Raw genomic sequence first — 20,450 nt, 5'->3', positions numbered from 1 at the left:
GAGTAATGATAATAACAAATGGATTTGAACCTAGCGTCGTTTTGCTAAAGGTATTTCAAAATATTTTTTTTTCAGATAAAAATATGAATCTTTGGAAAACGCACAGATTGATTTCCATAGGCAAATTAAATGAGAAGTCTACATGTGAAGAAGTAATCAAGCGTATAATGGGGGGGTGGGTGATGGATTGCTGCTGAAATGTTCAGATTATTACGAAGGTGCAGATGCAGCCTGCCATTTTAATAGGAACTCCTACTGAATATTAGAGAGAATATTTTAAACGGTTAGACCCTGACTTTGTGGGTTTTTTTTCACATTACATTTACTTCTCCTGACTCTGTCTCACCTTGATTCCCTTCTTTGTTACTAGCATATAAGTAGACTACTCTGAAATCAACCTCAGGCACATGCCCTGATTATTGTCTGATTTTTGCACAAGGGAATTTATTTTTAATGGGTCTGTCTTTGAGAAAATATAATTCCTCCAACAGATCTTTGGATGGCCTTTTTCTTAAGTTGTCCAGGCGACAGCTGAATGTGCTAGGTAACATTTAATGGAAGGCTTACGAAGAGAGGAAGTGTCCCTGGAGAAAACTGACTCCATTTTATGCCCTGTTTGCCCTCTTTAGAAGACCCAGCGTCATACGGTACCTTCTTTTCGTTTTCCCGTCTCTGCTGGTCCTTCAATTTAATCTGGAGAAGCTGAAATTTCAAGAGTTTCCCTATCAGCGGTAGGGTTAATTTCTCTCCACTGTCCATAATTGCCTTTGCTGCCGTTAACACCTAGGAAGAAACACATTAATGGGAAAAGTGGCATTTTATTACCTTTGGCACAGTCTGTTGGTGACAAAAAGATGAAATGGTATTTCAGTTTTGCAATATTCATCTTATTGCAAAGGTGCCTCACTGCTGGCCAAAAGAATTAGAGCAAAATACCCCATCGCCATCGAGAGGGGCATTTATCTTCTACTTTACGTAAATTGGGTTGTCTGAAAATGCACTTATTTTTCCAATAAGGCAGAGAGTGCTTCCCACAATGCTGCGAGACTCAGACTCCCCAAAAAGGGGTAGAGGAAAGATATGCCAGGGCTCCATTCTGGATGACTGATAGGTCAGTTTCATGCTACAGAAAGTCTATTGTTTGGCGTAGCCGATAGTCCAAGCTGTCAAACTTTGACTTATTACAACATTATGAATTAAATAGGGTTTTGTAATAATGGAAATAGCTATGTTAGCAATCTTTTATTTCTTGGTGACCAAATTCAAATGCAAGATAAAGACTGCTTGACGCAGAGGCGCCATATGAACGTTTCTCCCCCGCCCCCTCGCAATTTAATGTTGATCCTGTTGGTATGCAGCCTAATTGGGGTGAAATGAGGTTATTGAGTTTTCTTTGGGTGACGACAGCCACTAGGAACATACAGCTGTATTGTCCAGATGTGTGGCACTGACAGCCTGTTTTATGACTGCGCTTTTTACAGCTTGTTTCCTCTAAATTTCACACAACTCTCTAACATCTGGGGCCTTTTCCTTGGAGCCCTATAACCACTTTATTTACTGCAAAAAAATAAAATAATGTAAAATATACCATAAAAAGTTGTTATGTGTTTCTCTTTATTCATGTTGTCTCCCTAATAAAGTTCACCTCTGCCGGAAGCACTGTCACAAAAGTAATCTGGTCAAAGTATTTTTCGACTTTTGTTTTTAGGCAAGCATTAAGATTTATTTATAACCTCGAGATGAATTAGGTGTTACTAAAATGTTCTGACACGTTGCTTTTCTCCCCCCTTTGGAGCAATTACTCCTCGGGGCGCATATGGTGTCAATTTCAGACCCTCTGTCTCAGACAATGACTGCGCGCACGGCATCTCATCGAGCTGCGTCTTGTCTGAGGTTCATACCAGCTCTTGGTCAGGGCTTTCCTGACCGATCCGGTTCCTTATGACTCTCCACTTTGCCAAAGGAAATAGCGGAAAGAAAGGGAGAGGACTATTTTGCTTCTAACTGCAGAAGGCCCTGTGGATTATTCGATGCCAAAACGTAACTGGACCTCTTAGAGACTACATTGGGGTTTCCTGTGTTGCATCGCAGAAGGGGAAGGCCAGGGAAAGGACTCTCTTAAAGCTGCTATTTCTAAAGACCAAAGGAGCAGACCAAGTGTCAGAAAGCCTTGTGTGTGTCTAAGCAAACACCCCTCCGTGGAACGGAGTGCTTTGCTTCTGATGGCAGTTCTGGTCCTGCTAACACGATTTAGGGGAAGGGACATGACGGCTGTGATTTCTGGGAGCAGGAAAGCATAAGGGTACACCTGCAGGGCCTCACCGTTTAATGATGACCAGATTCAAGAGGGAAGGGAATCCTAAGGGGACAGAAGGTCACACATTTACTGTAAAACGAAAGCTGTCCAATTGGGTCCGGCCCCCAGGATAGATGTATTTGGTTTGAAATGACATTTTTCAATACCCATTAAACAGCGTGCTGACAATCAGGCTGTTTTGTGACATCTGGCTCAAAATACACAAATTTGGGTTTTGAAAACTCACAGCAGTCTAGTATGGGGTGTGTTCCCGGTAACACAAGTATAATGACAGCATTGAAGGGAAGTCAACACTGGAATGGGTTACCCCAGAGTGGCGTGGAGTCTCTCTTTCTGATGACCTGTGAAAACAGGCTATTTACCTATGTCTGGGATGTTTTGGGTGAAGCCTGCCTGGCGTCATGGTGATGGATGGGATGTCTCTGGAGTTGCTTTCTAATCCCGTGTCTCTATGAGTCTATGACTGTTACCTCACTGTGCTAAAATGTATTCAAAGCACAACGAAAACGTCCCGAGGGAAAGGTATTTTGCAGACCATAAAAGCTATTTCTGGTCCATCTAAAACTGTCTGTACAGAGCTGGTTTTAAAACAAAACTCTGGCATGGCATCAAAATAACATGCTATCCTACTGTGCAACGGGGAGATTAGTGACCAGAAGTGTCACCGGAATTGCCAGGTTCCCGTGTTCTCATGCTGCATGTACACACAGTGAAGATGAGGAGTGGCAGGGCGAGGCAGCGTTGAGCCCCCCACACTGCCCATGGAGCTTCCTCCCCGGGAACAGCCCCAGGGCACCCCATGCAGAGGCAGACTTCATGCCCACAGGGCAGGGCAGTGCATGTGGCCCCAGGAGCAGTGGCAAGAACCAGCATGCCGGTCCTTCTCTCTGGGGCTGCTCAGAGGGGACTTGACCCCCGCACATGCCATTTTCTGTGGGTGTGTTCCCCCTAAGGGAATGACAGTGCGAATCCTTGGGATAATTAATGAAAATGAAAGTCTCTGCCGAGCTCAAAATCTGAGGCTGGAAATTTTTATGGTATGTGGTCACCCCCCTCCCCAGAAGAGGCAAAGCAGGGAAGATGTTTACAAATTAATTTCTACCGAAAACTCCTTCTTGTCACCCTCCATAACTCACAGTTCTCCCCAATCAGGAGTCAGTGGGTTGGTCTCAGATGAAAAACAAACCTGCAGAGAGCCTGTGTTCGATGGATGAGTCTTTGAGGGAAGAAGAAAAAAAAACTGCATTTGGAAGGAATGTAAACTTTTCACGGAACATTCCAGAGAGGCTTTCCTTCCTCACCTTACTTGTGGTAATTGAAATAATAATCAAACCTTCAACCTTCCATTATTGTAAAGGCTGCTTGTCCAGTATCTAGTCAATGTATGTGTATGTATTTGTGTGTGTATTTGTATTTGTGTGTGTGTGTGTGTGTGTGTGTGTGTGTGTGCTGGGGAGGCATGCAGACAAGGGTTGTAGGTATTGGGATGATAAGGGATATGACAGAAAAGGGGAGCAGTGAGCTGGTCGGGGCTGGAGAATATTCAGACAAAAACCGGAGCTTCCAGAATGAGGCAGAACAACAGTCCTAAGTGGGTTAAAACCTGGGTACTCATCAAGCCGAAATACCAAATAAATGAGCCTGGCATGAGTCAGAAACTTAAAAACAAGTCTTATGGGCAAATGAGACTCATTAAAATGGAGGAAAACTGTTGCCAGGCGAGGCCTGTATGTGTCTCCTGGACCTACTCAGGCCAGGTCTCGGGGCCTGCCAGGGCTGCGGCACGTCCAGGCCAGCCTTACCAGGGGTGCTCGGTTCTGGGAAAGATATTGTAAGAGGAAACTTAGCTTGGGAGTGCAGCTGAGGGAAGAAGACACATTTGCACTGAACTGTGTGCAGATCGTATCTGGAGGGTAGATGCCCTTTTTCTGTTAGAAAATTTGAGATTCTGAGCATACCAAGAAATAAAAAACATTTCCCTCTTTATCACCGACCTGGCTCAGAGACTTATGTCATATTGACTATCTAATGATCTGATCCAACAAAAAATATATCAAATGAGCCAAATTCTTCCCTTGCCTGGGGATCAGGCCCACCCACAGACACCAGTGCCCTCCCTTCTCCTCTTCCACACCTCCTCTCTGGGCTTCCTCCCACATTAGTAGTAAGCACAGCCTCTGCCGGCACAGGAGTTAGAACTACTTCAGAGGTTCCCATAGAAACCAAGCGTATGCATGTGTGCAAGTGTCTCCATAGGTGTACGTATAAACACATATGCATACGTGCCTATGTATGTGTACATGTATATATGACAGATGACGGATGGATAGACAGAGAGATAGATAGGTGATAGACACAATTTCATGAGGTCTGCTGCCTGGTTTCCCCGGTAAGCTTACAAGAAGGCACACGGAGCATCTTGAATCATTGCCTAACCTGGTCATGCTCAACGCAGGTGAGTTCTGAGGAAAGGTAAAGATTTTGGATCTGCCATTTCTCTGGGTCGGAGCAGAGGCCACAGAAGAAGATGTAGGGGAGGGAAAAGTGTGGTTGTGAGGGGTGGAGGAGAGAGGGGAGATGGGAGAGGGTCAGGCAGAGGGAAGACATCCCTCCAGGAACTCCAAGTAGCCACCAGTTCTCCTTAAAAACAATCTTTTGGTTTCAGGTCCCTCCTTGGGGGCCCACGATGTTTGTTAAAGCAGCTGAAATGATGCACCGGGTATGACTTCATATTTAACCTATTATTCTGGAGTCAATGACTTAGGGTTTGGAGATGGAAAGACCGCAGCCAACAGGAACACAATCCATTACTTTGACTCGGTCCAGCTAGCACGGGACTGAGCAAACAGGCTTTTGACACGCAGAGGATCCCACTCTGCCGTGTACGTTTTTGCACTTTCATTCATCTGGTACCACATCGTTTTCAGTAGCTCATCTCCCTAACGTATGACCGATTAAGTGCAATGGTTCATCATCATGGTCAAAAGTCCAAACAGCACCAGAAGGATGTACAATGAAAAGAAAATGCTTCCTCAACCTGCTCCGCCATTCCCTCTTTCCAGAAGGAAAGCCTTGTGTAACATTATGTAGTTTCCTGGGCATATAGACACATACATATGGATACCCTTTGTATTTCAATACAAACAGGATCATGCTTTCGTAGGGTCGAGTGGCTTGTGTTTTTTTTTTTTTTTTTTTTTAATTTTAGAGAGAGAACGTGAGCAGAGGAGAGGGGCAGAGGGAGAAGAGAGACAAAAAGTGAGACAGGGTCGTAAGCAGTCTCCACACTGAGTGCTCAGTGAAGAGCCCGACACCAGGCTCAGTCTCATGACCATGTGATAATGACCTGAGCCAAAATCAAGAGTCAGAAGCTCAACTGACTGAGCCTCCCGGGTGCCCCAGGTGACTTATATTTTTATATACAAAGTTATAGGACAGCTTTCTGTGCTGACACATATTGCTTACATATATATTTTTAAGTTATTTTCATCGTCTCCTCTTGTATGGACATTTGGGCATTAATTTTACCAGTTCCCTAATGATGGACATTTAAGCAAGTTCAGTTTTTTCTTCTATTAAGTGCGATGTGTATTTTATTTTATTTTAATTTATTTTTTTATTTCTTTTCAGTGTACTTATTTTTTTAGTAATCTCTACACCCAACATGGGGCTTGAACCCATTACCCTGAGATCCACGGTCGCATGTTCTACGACTAAGCCAGTCAGGCGCCCCCAAACGCATGTGTATTTTAAATATTTATGGCTACTTAAATATTTATGGAAACTTTGTAGCATTTTTGTGCCCACCACCACTCTGTGAAGGAATGTGTTTTTTCCCCAACCCCTTCACGGACACCGAGTATTCTCCAACTTTTCTATCTCTGTCTAGCTCAGTGCTGATAGAACTTTCTGCAATGACGGAAATGTTCTGTGTGCTGTTGAGCACACTGGCCACCAGGCACATGTAGTTATCGAGCACTTGACTATCGCTAGCATGACTGAGGAACCGAACTTTTAATTTTCAATTCTTAGTTATTTTTTAGTTCAAATCCTTCTTGCCACTAAAATAGCCAAGATTTAACTTGGTAACTCACTTTGAAAGAAGTTCATTCATACCAGTGGGTTAGCCGTATTTTAAGATTTTACCCCTTAGTGACAGGATGAAAGGGACTAGACACTGTGAAATAATTTCAAGCAGTAAGTCATAGGTGTGGCTGCTTAGAATTTAGGGTGGGGGTGGCTGTTCTTGCTAACCTGAAATCTTGCAATGCCAGAGTCGAGCTGGAAGGTAAATACAGTTTCTGTCTTCGTGGTGCTCTGCTCGGAGGCCTGGGGGGACTGATGGCGACACTGGGGTGACCTGATGGGTTTCCCAGGTACCCACCCTTGGGTTTCACCGTTGGGAGCTGCGGTTAGATTCCAGGACTGGGTCATACAGAGGAAAGGATCTAAAGAGCAAATGGAAATTTCCCGCAGATCCGGGTCTGAGGAGCATCAGAGAGGGCGAGTGAATGGGTGAGTGGGGCGGAGAAAGGGTAAGAGGGCAGCTAGGTGCCCTGAGGGAGGAATAAAGGCAACGGAAACTGCCCTGGGAACAAGACCTGGGGCGTGTCTGCGTGTGCGTGTGTGTGCACAACAGTATGCGTGTTTATGTGCACAGCTGCCTGTGGGGTGGTTAAGATCGCGAAGATACTCTGTATCGAAAACCAGGGTCAAAAACTGAGATTGTGGAGGTTGAAGAATTAATAAAAAAGAAAAATACTAACAAGCTTGTTAGGCATTTGGAAAAGTGATACTATGGACTACTTGCCATTTCTATCTAATTACCCTGCAGAACACAAGATATTATGTTTACCGTTAAACACACGTCGGATTAAATATGTAGAACCTATTCGTCAAAGTAGGCTGTGTAACAGTATGTGCCACCTTCAAAATTTGTTGCTTAGGTAGCATCAGTATTTGCTTGTGCATTCTGCTTTAATCTTACATGTTATATCTACTGGCAACATTAAATAGGAACTATTGCAGTGTGTGCGTGTGCACGTTTGCATGTGTGCACATATGCACACGCGTGCACGTGTGTGTGTGTGTGTGTGTGTGTATTTTACAAAACTTCCAGCGTTTGGATGGGCCCATTCTGCATATTTGGTGCAAAGGATGGACGGGCAGGGGGTCTGCAAATGACTCATGTAGGTGCCCTCTCATGGGAACATTCCTGCTGGGAATTTTAGCTCCTATGGTACACGGGCCCCGGAGGTTATAATGATTTGTGTGCACCATGATGAGGAAGCACAGGCCGTGCTTGAGTCCTAGACTTCTCAGATACCACTGGGTGGTCTTGGGCAAGTGAATGAATCCCCCTCAAACCTCAGCTTTTTTTTAATGTTTATTTATTTTTGAGAGAGAGAGAGACAGCACACACAAGCAGGGAAGGGGCAGAGGGAGTGGTACAGAGGATCTGAAGTGAGCTCTGTACTGACAGCAGTGACCCCAACGCGGGGCTCCAACTCATGAACCGCGAGATCATGACCTGAGCCGAAGTACGACATTCAACCCACTGAGCCACCCAGGCACCCCTAAACCTCAGCTTTTTAATCTCCAGCAAGGTTTCTCAACAGTGGCATGGTTGACATTTTGTGCCAGGTAATTCTTTGTGGTAGGAGGTTTCCCTGTGCTTTGCAGGATATTTTAGTGCAACCCTGGCCTCCACCCAGTTGTGACAAGCAGAGGTCTCGCCAGACATTGCTAAATGTTCCCTAGAGGGACAGAATTGCCTCTGACTGAGAACCACTGATTTACAGAAACAGAACATAAATAGAATTGATGGGGCGCCTGGGTGGCTCAGTTGGTTAAGGGTCCTACTTCCATATAGGTGGTGATCTCGTGGTCTGTGAGTTTGAGCTCTGTGTCAGGCTCTGTGCTGATAGCTCGGAGCCTGGAGCCTGCCTCAGATTCTGTGTCTCCCTTTCTCTCTGCTCCTCCCCCGCTTACTCTCTGTCTCTCTGTCTCTCTCTCTCAAAAAATAAACAGTAAAAAAAAAAAAATGAAAAAGAACATCAATAGAATTGACTGAAATAACGCATAAGAAGTCTTAGCATGGCGAATGACATACGTACGGTAAACCCTCACTGAAGTTAGCTCTTACTGTTACTATGCTCCTCTCCAGGAAAAAAGTTGACATTCTGGAAGGCCTTACAGTCAAGGCTGGGGAAAAAGAGAAAAGGAATGGAGTGAAGTGCCATTAGGCAGGTAGACAGTGACCTCAATTTATTATCAGCAGGTGAGAACCTGGCCTCTCCTTTCATTTAACCCTTTTCTCTGCTCTGACAAAAACAGATCAAGATCCATGTAGGGAAAGCAGAGATAAAAAGAGAAGGTGTGAAACCATACTTTGTTATGGCACGGCATGCGATGGCAATGGGGGGGGGGGTTGTGAGGGGAGGGGGGTACGGGCAGAAGGAGGAGGGCTGCTATTCCTAATTTCTCCTAAACTGTGAGCTGGAGGACCCATTGGAAGAGTGCTCTGAAATCCCGCAGTCCCCGTTTCCTGCTCCCTCCATGCCCCCCCTTCCCTCCTTCCCTCTGCATTTACTGAGTGCCAGCTATATTGCAGTCATTGTATTACTTGATCCTCTACACGTCTGGTCTACCCAATTCACATTCTTTAAGTAATGAATAATTTCCAATGAGGCATAATTGGAAAAACAGCTGGAAGGATATGGGTTGCAGGGAGAGGAGGCAATGGAGAGGGACAGAAAAAGAGGAAAGGAAAGGAATAGGAATGGCTGAAACATATTTTCTCACTTTGAGCGGAGGAAAAGAAAATAATCAAGCAATATTAAGCTGTCCATACATAGGTTTAAAGGTGACGGAAGACGTAGGCTCCACATGGCTCACACTGCCTGTCCAACGCAAATGGGACGTTGTGAAGGTGCTCAGACCACAGCAGTGAGAAGTTCGTAATGATGATAAATACCCATAGCAGGTGACTCCCAGATCATTTTCAGCTGTCCATAATTAAACTGGTACCCATCTCTCGACAATGTCAGGCTTGTAAAGTAATTCCAGTCATTGGACCCCTTACATCTGTGCTGAAATGAAATAATATTTGGCAGTAACGAGAAGTCACTGAAACTAAATAAACAACCCCTTTCAAGACTACATAAAAGTCGGTAACATAATAACATTTGACAGGGATTAAGACTTCTTTGGGGCTGTAAGGAAGTTTCAGAAGCAGCAATAACAAAATACATGGAAGGTAGAACAGATCTGTGCTTTCACAGGCATGTATAATTTGAAATGGGATAGATTTTCCCAAAGGAGACGCGCATTCCGAACGTCTAATATGCCCATGTCCAAAAGCACAGGACTCTATTTTAGAAGCGTTTTTTGGAATTACTCTTCCAAAGCAGGATAATGCAAAGCTTCCCTCCTTTTTATTACAGAGTGATCGGGTTTTTGTATACCTACAAAATATATAAAGGCACATGAAGCTGAATGTGATAATATGTGGAAGAATGATACAGAAAGTTCAGATGTGCCTTAGCTTATGTGTGTATTAGTAACACATATTTCCATAATCATGGCAATCTTTTTTTTTTTTTTTTTTTTTTAGATCAAGATCTTTTTCTTGGTCCCATAATGCTCCCACCCCTCCGAAGTCATTCTTGGTTCTTTCAGCTTGTAATGAAAGCTACAACTGAACAAGCCTACAACGTTTTTGAACCTTTCCTAAGGGAATTAGCTCTCATATCAGGATTACTGGTGGCCAGGGTTTGTCTCCTCTAGGAGCTCGGACGTCAGATCCTTATCCTTACCTAACTCATCTAAACCCCCTCGCAGACCTCACAGAATACGTAGGGATGTAGACATACAGCAGGTTCACTCATTCAATCAGTGTGGGAATGCTGTCTTCAGAGTTATTTCAAATGTTTTCAGCAACGATTGCAAAGCTGTAGGAATAGATGGCAAGCAGGAGTAGGTTCTCAGCCTAAGGAACATGCAAATGGTCACATTGCACCCACCACGTACAGGTCAAGGATTGTGCTGCACTACATTTTATTTTGAGCTTCAGATATTCCAGCTCATTTAATTCTTGCCTTCTCTTCCAGGTGGGTACTCTTATCACCCCGTTTTATTGATAAAGAAAGGGAGGCCTGGTGATCACACGGCAAGTGAGTAGTAGGGATGGGATTTGAACCCAGACAATCTTCTTCCAGTCCTGCTCGCCATCACCATATTCTGCGGCCTCACAGTAGGCCTCTTCACCCCTCTGCTGAAGTTCCTGGAGTCCCATCTAGTGCCTCAGCCTCTCCCCAGTCTCCGCACCCAATCCTCATCTTGGCTGGAGGGATGAAGGGCTTCTTAGCCCAAGGTTTTATGTTTAAATACTCTTGATATCTATCTAGTGTTTCTTACTAGAAATAGCTGAGCTGCTTTTTTTTTTTTTCCCTGAGACCTAGCGGGGACCTGAGGCTCAGAGTTCTCAACCCTAATGGCTCTGGGGGGGGGGGAGGGGCGGAATACACCACCCCAAAATATACCACTTTGGCATGAAGATTATTTTGAGCCAAAAGCGCTTAAAAAACAGCTGGTGCGAGAAGAACATTCTGACCTCCCCTTTTCTTGATTGTGGAAAACAGGAGATAAAAAGCTTCTGTGTGAAAGATGCCATCCCTATACCAGGGGAAATGAAACATTAGCATCATCAAGGATGAGAAGTTGAGACAGAGAATTCGCTACAAACAGGCCTTGTGAAAATAAATGCTCAATTTTCTTTAGCCTCCCCGCACCATTTCCTTACTTTTTCACATTGCCTCTCTGTTCAGTTGGATATAAATGCCCACGGGTTTTGCCATTTTTTCGAGATCTTCATTTCCTTATGGGGGCTCTCTTGTCACATAAAACTGATGTACACGTGTATGTGTCTGTCTCCTGCTAATCTGGACAACGCCAATTTAATTGTCAGGCTCAGCTAAAAAGAACTCTAAGAGGGTAAAAGTGGCCAGTGACCTTCCCTCTGGCTCCATCAGTGTCTTGTCCCATAGCCCAAGTCCCGTCCTAGAAAGTCAGAAACTCAGGCTGGCAGCCACCTCCACTTCCTAGCCTCTTCCTTCTTAAATCCTAAATCCTTCTCCTGAAATCCTGCCTCAGTCTGAGTCCTGCCACTTGAGACCCTGCTAGTCATTGCCAGACCTACATATCTGGATATGGCTGGTCCCTGGACTTCCTGCGCCCGACACCACAACATTACACGCACATGTCACTTGCCGTTTGGCTCGGATGCCACCTTCCACCTCCCAGGCTGAAGGCTGCTGGTTGCCCACCCATCATCCCCGCTTTCTTCCTAGGAGAATCTGACTTCTTTTCGGGGATTGACTCCTCTCCTATTTGGCCCATGTGCCTCAGGGCAACCACAGCTCCATGGGTGGACCTATTTGCACCGGAAGTAATCCCATCCCCCGGCTCCAGCCCCGTCCAGGATTGGTCCAGCATGAGCACACGATCTAGTTAAGGCCAGTGGGATGTGAGGAGTCTTATTCTGGGGCCACTAGATCTGTGGTGACAGAGCTTTGGGAAAAGGCTTGAAGAACAGGTTGCTGTAGCCACCCCCCCCAACCCCCCCCCCCCCCCCGCCACCTCCCGGATACAGGAAGGATCAGGGCACTGAGGGGGTGGGGCTGGAGCCTCGGCGGATGCTTACCCTGAGGCTTGCCTAGGCTCCTAGTTATACAAGCCACTACATCCCCTTTGGTTTAAGCCAGTTTTAGTTCTATTTTCTCAAGTCAGAAGTAAGGTGACCAAGCTGCTATCGATATGGTGAGATTCAGACTTTCAAATTAAGAGACCTTAAAAAAAAAACAAAAAACAAAACAAAAAAAGACCCACCAGGGATAATCCAGGTGTGTTTCCCAGCAGCACCCACATCAGCTGGAAACTTGTTAGACGTGCAGATTTGTGGGTTCCACCCCAGAACTACTGAACCCACAACTGCGGGAGGGGCCCCACAGTCTGTTTTAGCAGGCTCTCAGGTGATTTGGAAGAACCACTGCTTCATCCCTGGTTTCTTCTGTGGCCTTTCATGCCAGTGTCTTTAAGCCACATGTTGGCAGTTTCACTGTTGAGTCCCTTGTTAACTCTCAGTTTGCCTCAGATTTTAATTAATTATTTATTTATTTATTTATTTATTTATTTATTATTTTTTTTTAATTTTGCACACATGAGAGAGCATTAGTGGAGTAGGGGCAGAGAGGAAGGGAGAGAGAGAATCCCAAGCAGGCTCCATGCTGTCAGCGCAGAGCCCCATGTGGGGCTCGAACTCACAAATCATGAGATCATGACCTGGGCCGAAACCAAGAGTTGGACACTTAACTGACTGAGCCACCCGGGCGCCCCTTATCTATCTATCTACCTTTCTTTCTTTCTTTCTTTCTTTCTTTCTTTCTTTCTTTCTTTCTCTTTCAATATAGAGACACCAAGTTGGCCACTTGAGAAGACAGCGTGCAGGGAGATTTCTGCTAATGTCCTGCTGGGTGAAGAATGCCTTTGGTATGTCAGCACTTTCCACTTTCCCCCTGAGTACTCTGTTTCCTCACAGTTACAGGAAAGCTGTCATGCTTTTCTAGCGTGGTTGCTGGCGGTGTTCTTCAGGGCTGGTGTTGTCTCCTAGCTTTCAATCTATCCCAAACCTGTCCCACAAAGAGGGCTTGTTTTTCAGTGTCTCTGTCCCTCCCTCATGTCCTTGACTCATTAGTTAGAGAGGAAGCATAGAGGATATGGGTGTGTCCTGGCCAGCTACTGGCAGCACCCTTTATGAGCAAATGGATGCTACATAGTTTTCCACAAGCTCCAGAATCCCTGGGACCCTCATTAAAGATTCAGATTGCCCAGGATCTACCCCCCCAAATTACCAAATCAACCTCTGGAGGAGAGGGCCTGGGGGTAGGAAATTTTAACAAGCATTCTAGGGATTCCTAAGAATCCTGGAGTTTAAGAACTGGGACCAAGGTCATGTATATGCTAAACATGAGAATCATGGACAGAGGAGTTCCCCAGGGTGTGGTACTCTCAGAGCTAAAACTAAAAGTCTCTGGCACCGAGGACAGTTGGTCACCCTAAGAAAGCATGTTTGAGGCAAGCCATCTTGAAACTGTCTGGTATAGCAGTAGAGCGTCATTGGTCTGGTTTTATCCTTTGATCTGCTTTCCTCAGTCCTAGCTCATCAACTGATGACCTTCTCAGAGCCTCATGGTCACCCTAAAGTCTGAGTCCATCTACCTGAGGCAGCAAGGCTATTGGCTTTCCCTCTAACAGGTATCATTTGACATGGTTATTCATCTCAGAGTCAGGAATCCGTAACCTAACATCAGACATTCATGGGGCACCGAGAGGTGGTCCCTTGCTCAAGGGCACTGATGTTTAATGGTGGTATTGATCTTTATATATGGCATCATGATTCTAGAGTCTGCAGAGGGTTATCTGCTTCTAATTTCTAGAATTGGCTAGTATTTTCTGAACTCCACTGGAGTCTGAACTGCACCACCAAGGAGTTATGAGCCACACTGCCAGTTTAGAACACTCCCTTCAGATTTCCCTTCCTTAGGCTCCGACTCTGAGCCCCACACTCCCACTGCCTGCTGGAGGTGTTGTTCCAAACCCTCCCAGGAGCTCCAGATCAACTCCTATGTGATCTGAGCCCACCTCTGGTCGCCTTCCTCTTCTAGCACTCCTTTCCAGCCACTGTCTTCTTGGTGTCCGCCCACTATGCATCAGAACCTTCTTGCACATGCTATTTCTCCTGCCTGGGAGGTTCCTCCTCAGATATCCACATAACTCACCTCCCTTGGGTTTTTTATTCAAGGGTTTCCTTCTCAATTTTATCTTCTCTGACCACCATGTTTAAATTAGAAAACTTCCTTCTACTGTCCACACTCCCAACACTCTATGCTTCTTTTTCTCCATAGCATTTATTACCATCTCAAATAATACATGCTTTATCTTTTCTCTTATTTCCCCTTCCCATAAGGGCATCAGTTTTTATCTATTTTTTCCCCACTGATCAGAAATCAAAGCCTAGAACATAATAAATGTTTAGCAAATAATTACTGTACGGATTAAATCAGATGGCCATTGTGAACCATGTTTTACAATGCTTAATTGCAAATTTCACCACTACCTGGAGCCCCTACTATCATGAGTCACCCATGCTTGGATCTTCCTGTTGACCTGGATCAAGTCTGAGTTAACTTGGGCCTTCTGGAGGGTGCGTTGCCAACGCTGTTTACCCTTCCTCAGAGACCTGTTCTAGAAACGGACTGTTCTGGTGATGCGATCCCAGTGATGTCCCTTCTTCATCATCCAGGTGTTGAGATGGAGCCATTCTTGGTTAGGAATTAACTTGGCTCACACTTTAAGGATCCACCATGTCATTCACCTATCTGATATTTTACAGAGCACCCCCCTACATTCCCCATGCTAGAGATCTAGAGACAAAAGCAGCAGCCTCTGCCCATAATGAGCTCTCAGTCGAGGCGGGAAGGCCCACTACAGTGTGCACAGAGCACATCCTATGGTATCCTGTGCCCTACCCAGTGATGGAGGTGAGAGAAGGTGTGCTGGCCCATGGGAGGGCGCCTCCTCTAAACTGGGAGAGATAGCAAAGGTTTCCTGTAGGTGTCACTCCTCAGGGAGTTTTGAAGGATCAGTGGGAGTGACTGATTGAGCCTGGGCGGTGCGAAATGGGGAAGGAGGGAAGGAGAGAGGAAGGGCGGGATCCCAGACAGAACAACGACGGAGGCCAGAGAGAGTGCCATATTCAGGAAACTAGAAAATGGCTGGGAGCATGGTGCAGGTGATGGGGGGTTGGGGGAAGACAGAAGTGGCAGAGGGGCGGGCAAAGGGGGAGGACTAAGGGAAAGTTGACACTGGCGAGGACACCAGGGACTTGAATGACATATTAAAGGGATTTGGATTTAATCCTGAAAGTAATGAGACACAGAGAGTTTTGAGCAGGTAAGAGACATGATCAAATGTGTAGAGGTCTCCTTGTGAGTCTTGGCATTTTATTTTTCTTCAGTGAGTCATCATATGTAGCAAAAAACCCCAGGCTTTAGTGGAGGTCTTGGTAACCCATGGCAAACTTCAAGATAATTTGAATGCATATTTCAGAGTTTACATTCTGGACCTTTCCCCTCCAGCTTTAACTGTCATCTGCTTCTGACACTAGAGGCTCGCATGTTTACCAGAGGTATTCTCATTTGCTCAGAGGCTACGGACAAAGCCCAGGGCGGGGAGGCAGCACCATCTACCTTGAAAAGCAAGGGAATTAGCAGAGCATGAACATGTTCTGGCCCCTTCCAGGTCACTGTTACTTTGGCAAAACTCAACAGATTGCCATTTGGATATCCGGGCCTTTGGATGTTTACAAAGGCAGGGGCCTTTGATGGCATGTTCCTCTGTCCCTCCAGCTCTCAGTAGCACCAGCACAAGTGTTCGAAATGAAAGACAGAATGAATAGGACAAATGGACGACTGAGCAGTGCAGAGGAGTGAGGAAGGGTGAGAATAAGTGGAGCCGCAGTTCAGTTCTGTGTGTCCGGCAAGGGGCGTTCAGAAAAGATGGAGAGTTCCTTGCGGGGGATGATGGCCCCTTTCCTGGCTCTGTGGGCAGCATGGGGACAGAGGGAGGCTGCATTTCTCCAAGGGCAAGCTCAGAAGTGCCTGGATGCTAGGACAGAAGATGTGTTCCTGGACTTGCCTGAAGATACCCCTGATCACCATCACCATGGCTGGGATCTGGAATTGGCATTTTTTTTTTTAATCTTTTTCAACGTTTTTTATTTATTTTTGGGACAGAGAGAGACAGAGCATGAACGGGGGAGGGGCAGAGAGAGAGGGAGACACAGAATCGGAAACAGGCTCCAGGCTCCGAGCCGTCAGCCCAGAGCCTGACGCGGGGCTCGAACTCACGGACCGCGAGATCGTGACCTGGCTGAAGTCGGACGCTTAACCGACTGCGCCACCCAGGCGCCCCTGGAATTGGCATTTTTAATGAACCCTCCAGATGATTTTGAGGCATGGAACTTTGAGCACCTCATACAAGGAGGCAAGCAGAGGATGGAAATTGGAATGGCTCATACCAAAGAGCCTCCCGGGTCAACCTTTCCCAGACTTCTTACCTGAGATCACTCCCCCTGGGTCCCGCTTCTACTATCTGCCGACCCCTCTCCTGTGCCTTCATTAGCAATCTGGCACATGTGTGTCCTTCTCCTGTGGTGACCCTGAGTTTGTACAGGGCTTGGGTGATGGCTTCTTTCTTTTATCCCTCACAGCACCTGAAATCTGTTTGGAAATCACTTAAAGCAAATATTCCCCATTCTGAATTTAGACAATAGAGGGTCCCCTCCCACTATCAGAAGATATCTGAAAATAGAATTACATAATCATTTCATTCTGATGAATTCCATACTCACAAAACATAGCCAATAAAAACACAATTAAGTGTTTGACGTTACGATTTTTGCTTATCAAACAGACTAAGATAAAAAATACCGTGTTGAAGAGGGTGTGGTTCAACTGGAACTGTTAGAAGGAATGTAAATTGGCACAAATTGTCTCGAATGCATTTTGACAGTATGTGTCAAGAGCTTTAAAAAGATTGATATATTTTGACTCAGTAATTCCACTTCTTGAAATTTTTCATAAGGAAACAATCAGAGTCATAACTGTTGGTAAACAGTCTAAATTTAGCAAAAGAAGAAAAGGGGGAGTGGTTAAGTGAGTTATTGAATAGAGATATGCTTTCTATTATACAGACACTGAATATGGATTTAGAGAAAGGCTCATGTCATAATATGAGAAAAGGATATGATAGAAAGCATATATAATATCATTCCCATTTTTAAAAAGAAGGCTACATCTCTGAATGATGGAATATTCTATAGATAATTTTTAATTCCATACTCCCTCCCTGCTGTTATATGGACTAATGCTTTTCCTACATTCTCCAGATTTTCTACATTTAAACTGCATTGCCTTTATGATAGAACAGCTGGTAAAGTATATACACAATGCAAATGCTATACGGCAGTGGACTGTTTTTAACCATGCCACCCCTCCAACCTCCCACAGAATGCTCCCTCCCGCACACTGACACTAACATCTCTACCTCTCATATTACTTCACAGCTCAGAATTCCTCAGTGGCCCCCACACCTTCACGATAAACTATACACACTTCTCAGCGGGGAATGCCAAGCCCTGTGTGACCTGTCCTTGATGCACCTGTCTAGTCTCCTGGCTGCTCCTTCGACTTCAGTTATACTTCCTTGGTCATGCTGTAGCATCCTAGGTCTGCATGATTTTGTTCTGTTTTTTAAATGTTCATTTATTTATTTTGAGTGAGAGAGACAGGGGGTGGGTGCACGTGGGGGAGGGGCAGAGAGAGAGGGAGAGAGAATTCCCAGCAGGCTCCACACTGTCCTGGAGCTCAATCCCATGAACCCTATGATCATGACCTAAGCCAAAATCAAGAGTTAGTTGGATGCTTAACCGGCTGAGCCACCCAGGTACCCCAGGTCTGCATGATTTTGAAGGAGCTGATTCCTTTACCTAGAATTCCCACTCCTTCCTTACTTGGTCAATTCCCCATTCGGCTTTCAAGCTCTTTTCCTAAAGCCTTTCCCTCAAAATTTTAGGAAGATTTAGGCATTGTTCTGTGCACTCATCACACTTTTTTAAACTTCCTTTTTATCATATGGTAATAGAATTGCTCATTTCCATATCTGTTTTCCAGGTTGAAGGCTGGCATTAACTCTGTGACAGGTGCATGGTGAACAATGGATAAAGTGCATACGCTGAATGAAAGAATCAGCAGGCAAATCACACAGACCTTCACAGGCATTGTACAGGTTGTGCCTTGTAAAAGGGTCCCCTGCAACAGGTGAGTGTGGGCTGACACCAAGCCGGAACCTCCTCTCACCAAGCCAGTGTGCTCAAAGACCGGGAAAGCAAATAAGTGAGTGGCTCGAGGTCGCTGATTTAGAAAGCGGTGTCCTGGACAATGCCTAATATGCCAAAGAGACTGTGGGTATAGGAGAGGGTTCATTCATTCATGTACGCATTACACAAACGTTTGTTGTGTGCCACCAATGTGTTCAAATCAGTGGTTTTGGTCTCCAAATGTATCTCTGGCCACATACAAGACTATCTTCCAGGAAGGGGAAAATTATTAGAACTCCTGATTCAATATATTTTTATTTCTTCCTTTTGAATTTGTATTTTTGAGAATGTTCAACGATGTTGTATTCTTACACACTTTTACCTCTTTCTCTCTGTACACATACACCCACACTGTATATGGAATAATTGCTCAATTTTTTTTAACTGTTAGGATATGTGATCACAATAGTTTAGGGTGGCTAGCCTAGAGCACTGGGGTTTTAGTGAGGCATAACACATGACTTCTCATGCTCATGCCCACCCACAATATAACTTAGCGAGATGAATTTTGCCTAGGAGAATCCAAGAAGACTTCATAAAAGAGATGGAATTTGAACAGGGTTATTTGGCTAATAAATGGAAACATCTAAGTCTCAACTTTACATAATTCTATTCAACCCAGTGCACTTTGCACTTACCGGCAGAGGAGTATAAAGTGAATGGAGTGTTATAATGGCTAGAGTTAGTACAAAACTGTAAAGAAATAGAGCCATGTGTGCTCAGCTACGGAGCAAAGTAGAAATCCTAGACTTCACAGTCACTTCATAATGCCTATCCGATTCTACCCCCACTTTTTATCAAGTCTCAGAAAACCCCTAAATCCCAAGGGCTTCTAGAGAAAATTCTAAGTTAACTTCCACCAATTCATGTTTTTATTTCCCCTATCTAATTTGGCTTATTGTTGTGTTTTAGAGCTTTGTGCAAAGCAGTCAGTATTCTAGCTGGGAGATGTTTGTTGCCTGGACAAGGATGTGAATGCCTGATGAAACCTAACTCAAATTTCTGAGGCTGAATGTGTGCTGCAGAAGCCTGCATTTGGCACAGTGCTTTTAGAAACGTTAGGACAAGGGGAAACACTTCCTCAGGAATACCACTAGAACAAACTCCTAGAGCTTGCTTTTTTGTCTAGGTGAGTCACTAAGTGCATTACACTCAACCATCATCTCCTTGACTACAGGGGCTGTGTCTCCAGGAACTTGAAGTTAACAGAGTGATCCTTGAATTTGGAGTCAGAATGTCTGGGTTCCAACGCGGGGCTCTGCCGTTACTAGCTGCCTCCTGGCGGTGGGGCAAGTCACTTAACATCTTTGAGACTCTCCCCATCTGCCACCTGAGAAGAGTCAGATGTTAAGTCCACCTCACAAGGCTGTTGTCGGGATCGGATCTGACATGGCGTGTGAAAGGATTTTGTACTCAAAGAGGCATTTTCCAAATGTGAGCTGTTGTTACTCTTGCCTTCTTTAAGGGTCGCAGCAAAGAACATTGCCTGTTTGAGAAAATGTCACCTTCCATCCAACAGTGATTCAAAAAAGACAGACTCCCTGACCAAATGGATGTGGAAGAGGTGTAGTTCCAACGAACTCAATCATGGTTATGCAGAAATTGCTTCTGGGGACGGTGGGTGACTCTTGTCCCATTCCCGGAAGTCTTGGACCTTGCCGAGCCCGTCCCCTGCTCTCCCTATGCAGGGACATCCCCCCCAGGGTCCAACTTTTATCTCCGATAAATAAAGGCATGCTGATGGGATAACGGATGTAAGGGGTTAACAGCCTGAAAATGCAGTTTCATTTCATTTAAACTGGGGTTTTATGGACACTGTGCCTGAACTCAACAGGCGGCTGTGGGGGCTATTTTTGGACAGGCAGGACTTCCAGCACCTCTTAAATCACATCACAAGGCAATTGCCTACTCCACCTACACACAGGGCGGGCCTGCATACATAAAACAGGACGCTGGCCGGGGGTGAGAGCGAAAACGTCTTTCCCTCATCTGATGACTAATCCTTGTCTCTGCTTTCAGAAAGGGAAAGCACCAGACACAGTCCTTACCAATGGAATACATTTTCCTTTGCTTACTCCAAAACAGGGGGAAAAGGACTGTGTGTGTGTGTGTGTGTGTGTGTGTGTGTGTGTGTGT

General features: G+C 45.2%; 1 protein-coding gene across 3 annotated transcripts in view; it reads right to left on the bottom strand.

Moving 5' to 3' along the window:
• Positions 1 to 20,450, bottom strand: part of SPAG17 (sperm associated antigen 17) — a 244,925-nt gene that overhangs the window by 174,305 nt on the left and 50,170 nt on the right. For all 3 annotated transcript variants that reach the window (XM_049616488.1, XM_049616487.1, XM_049616486.1), the window contains exon 4: positions 652 to 783. In XM_049616488.1, coding sequence (XP_049472445.1) covers positions 652 to 783 — 132 coding nt within the window. The remainder of the gene's footprint in view (positions 1 to 651; positions 784 to 20,450) is intronic.

This window comes from Panthera uncia (genome assembly GCF_023721935.1).
Source record: "Panthera uncia isolate 11264 chromosome C1 unlocalized genomic scaffold, Puncia_PCG_1.0 HiC_scaffold_4, whole genome shotgun sequence".
In the NCBI taxonomy this organism is placed as follows: Eukaryota; Metazoa; Chordata; class Mammalia; order Carnivora; family Felidae; genus Panthera; species Panthera uncia.
This window is presented reverse-complemented; position numbering and strand designations above follow the sequence as displayed.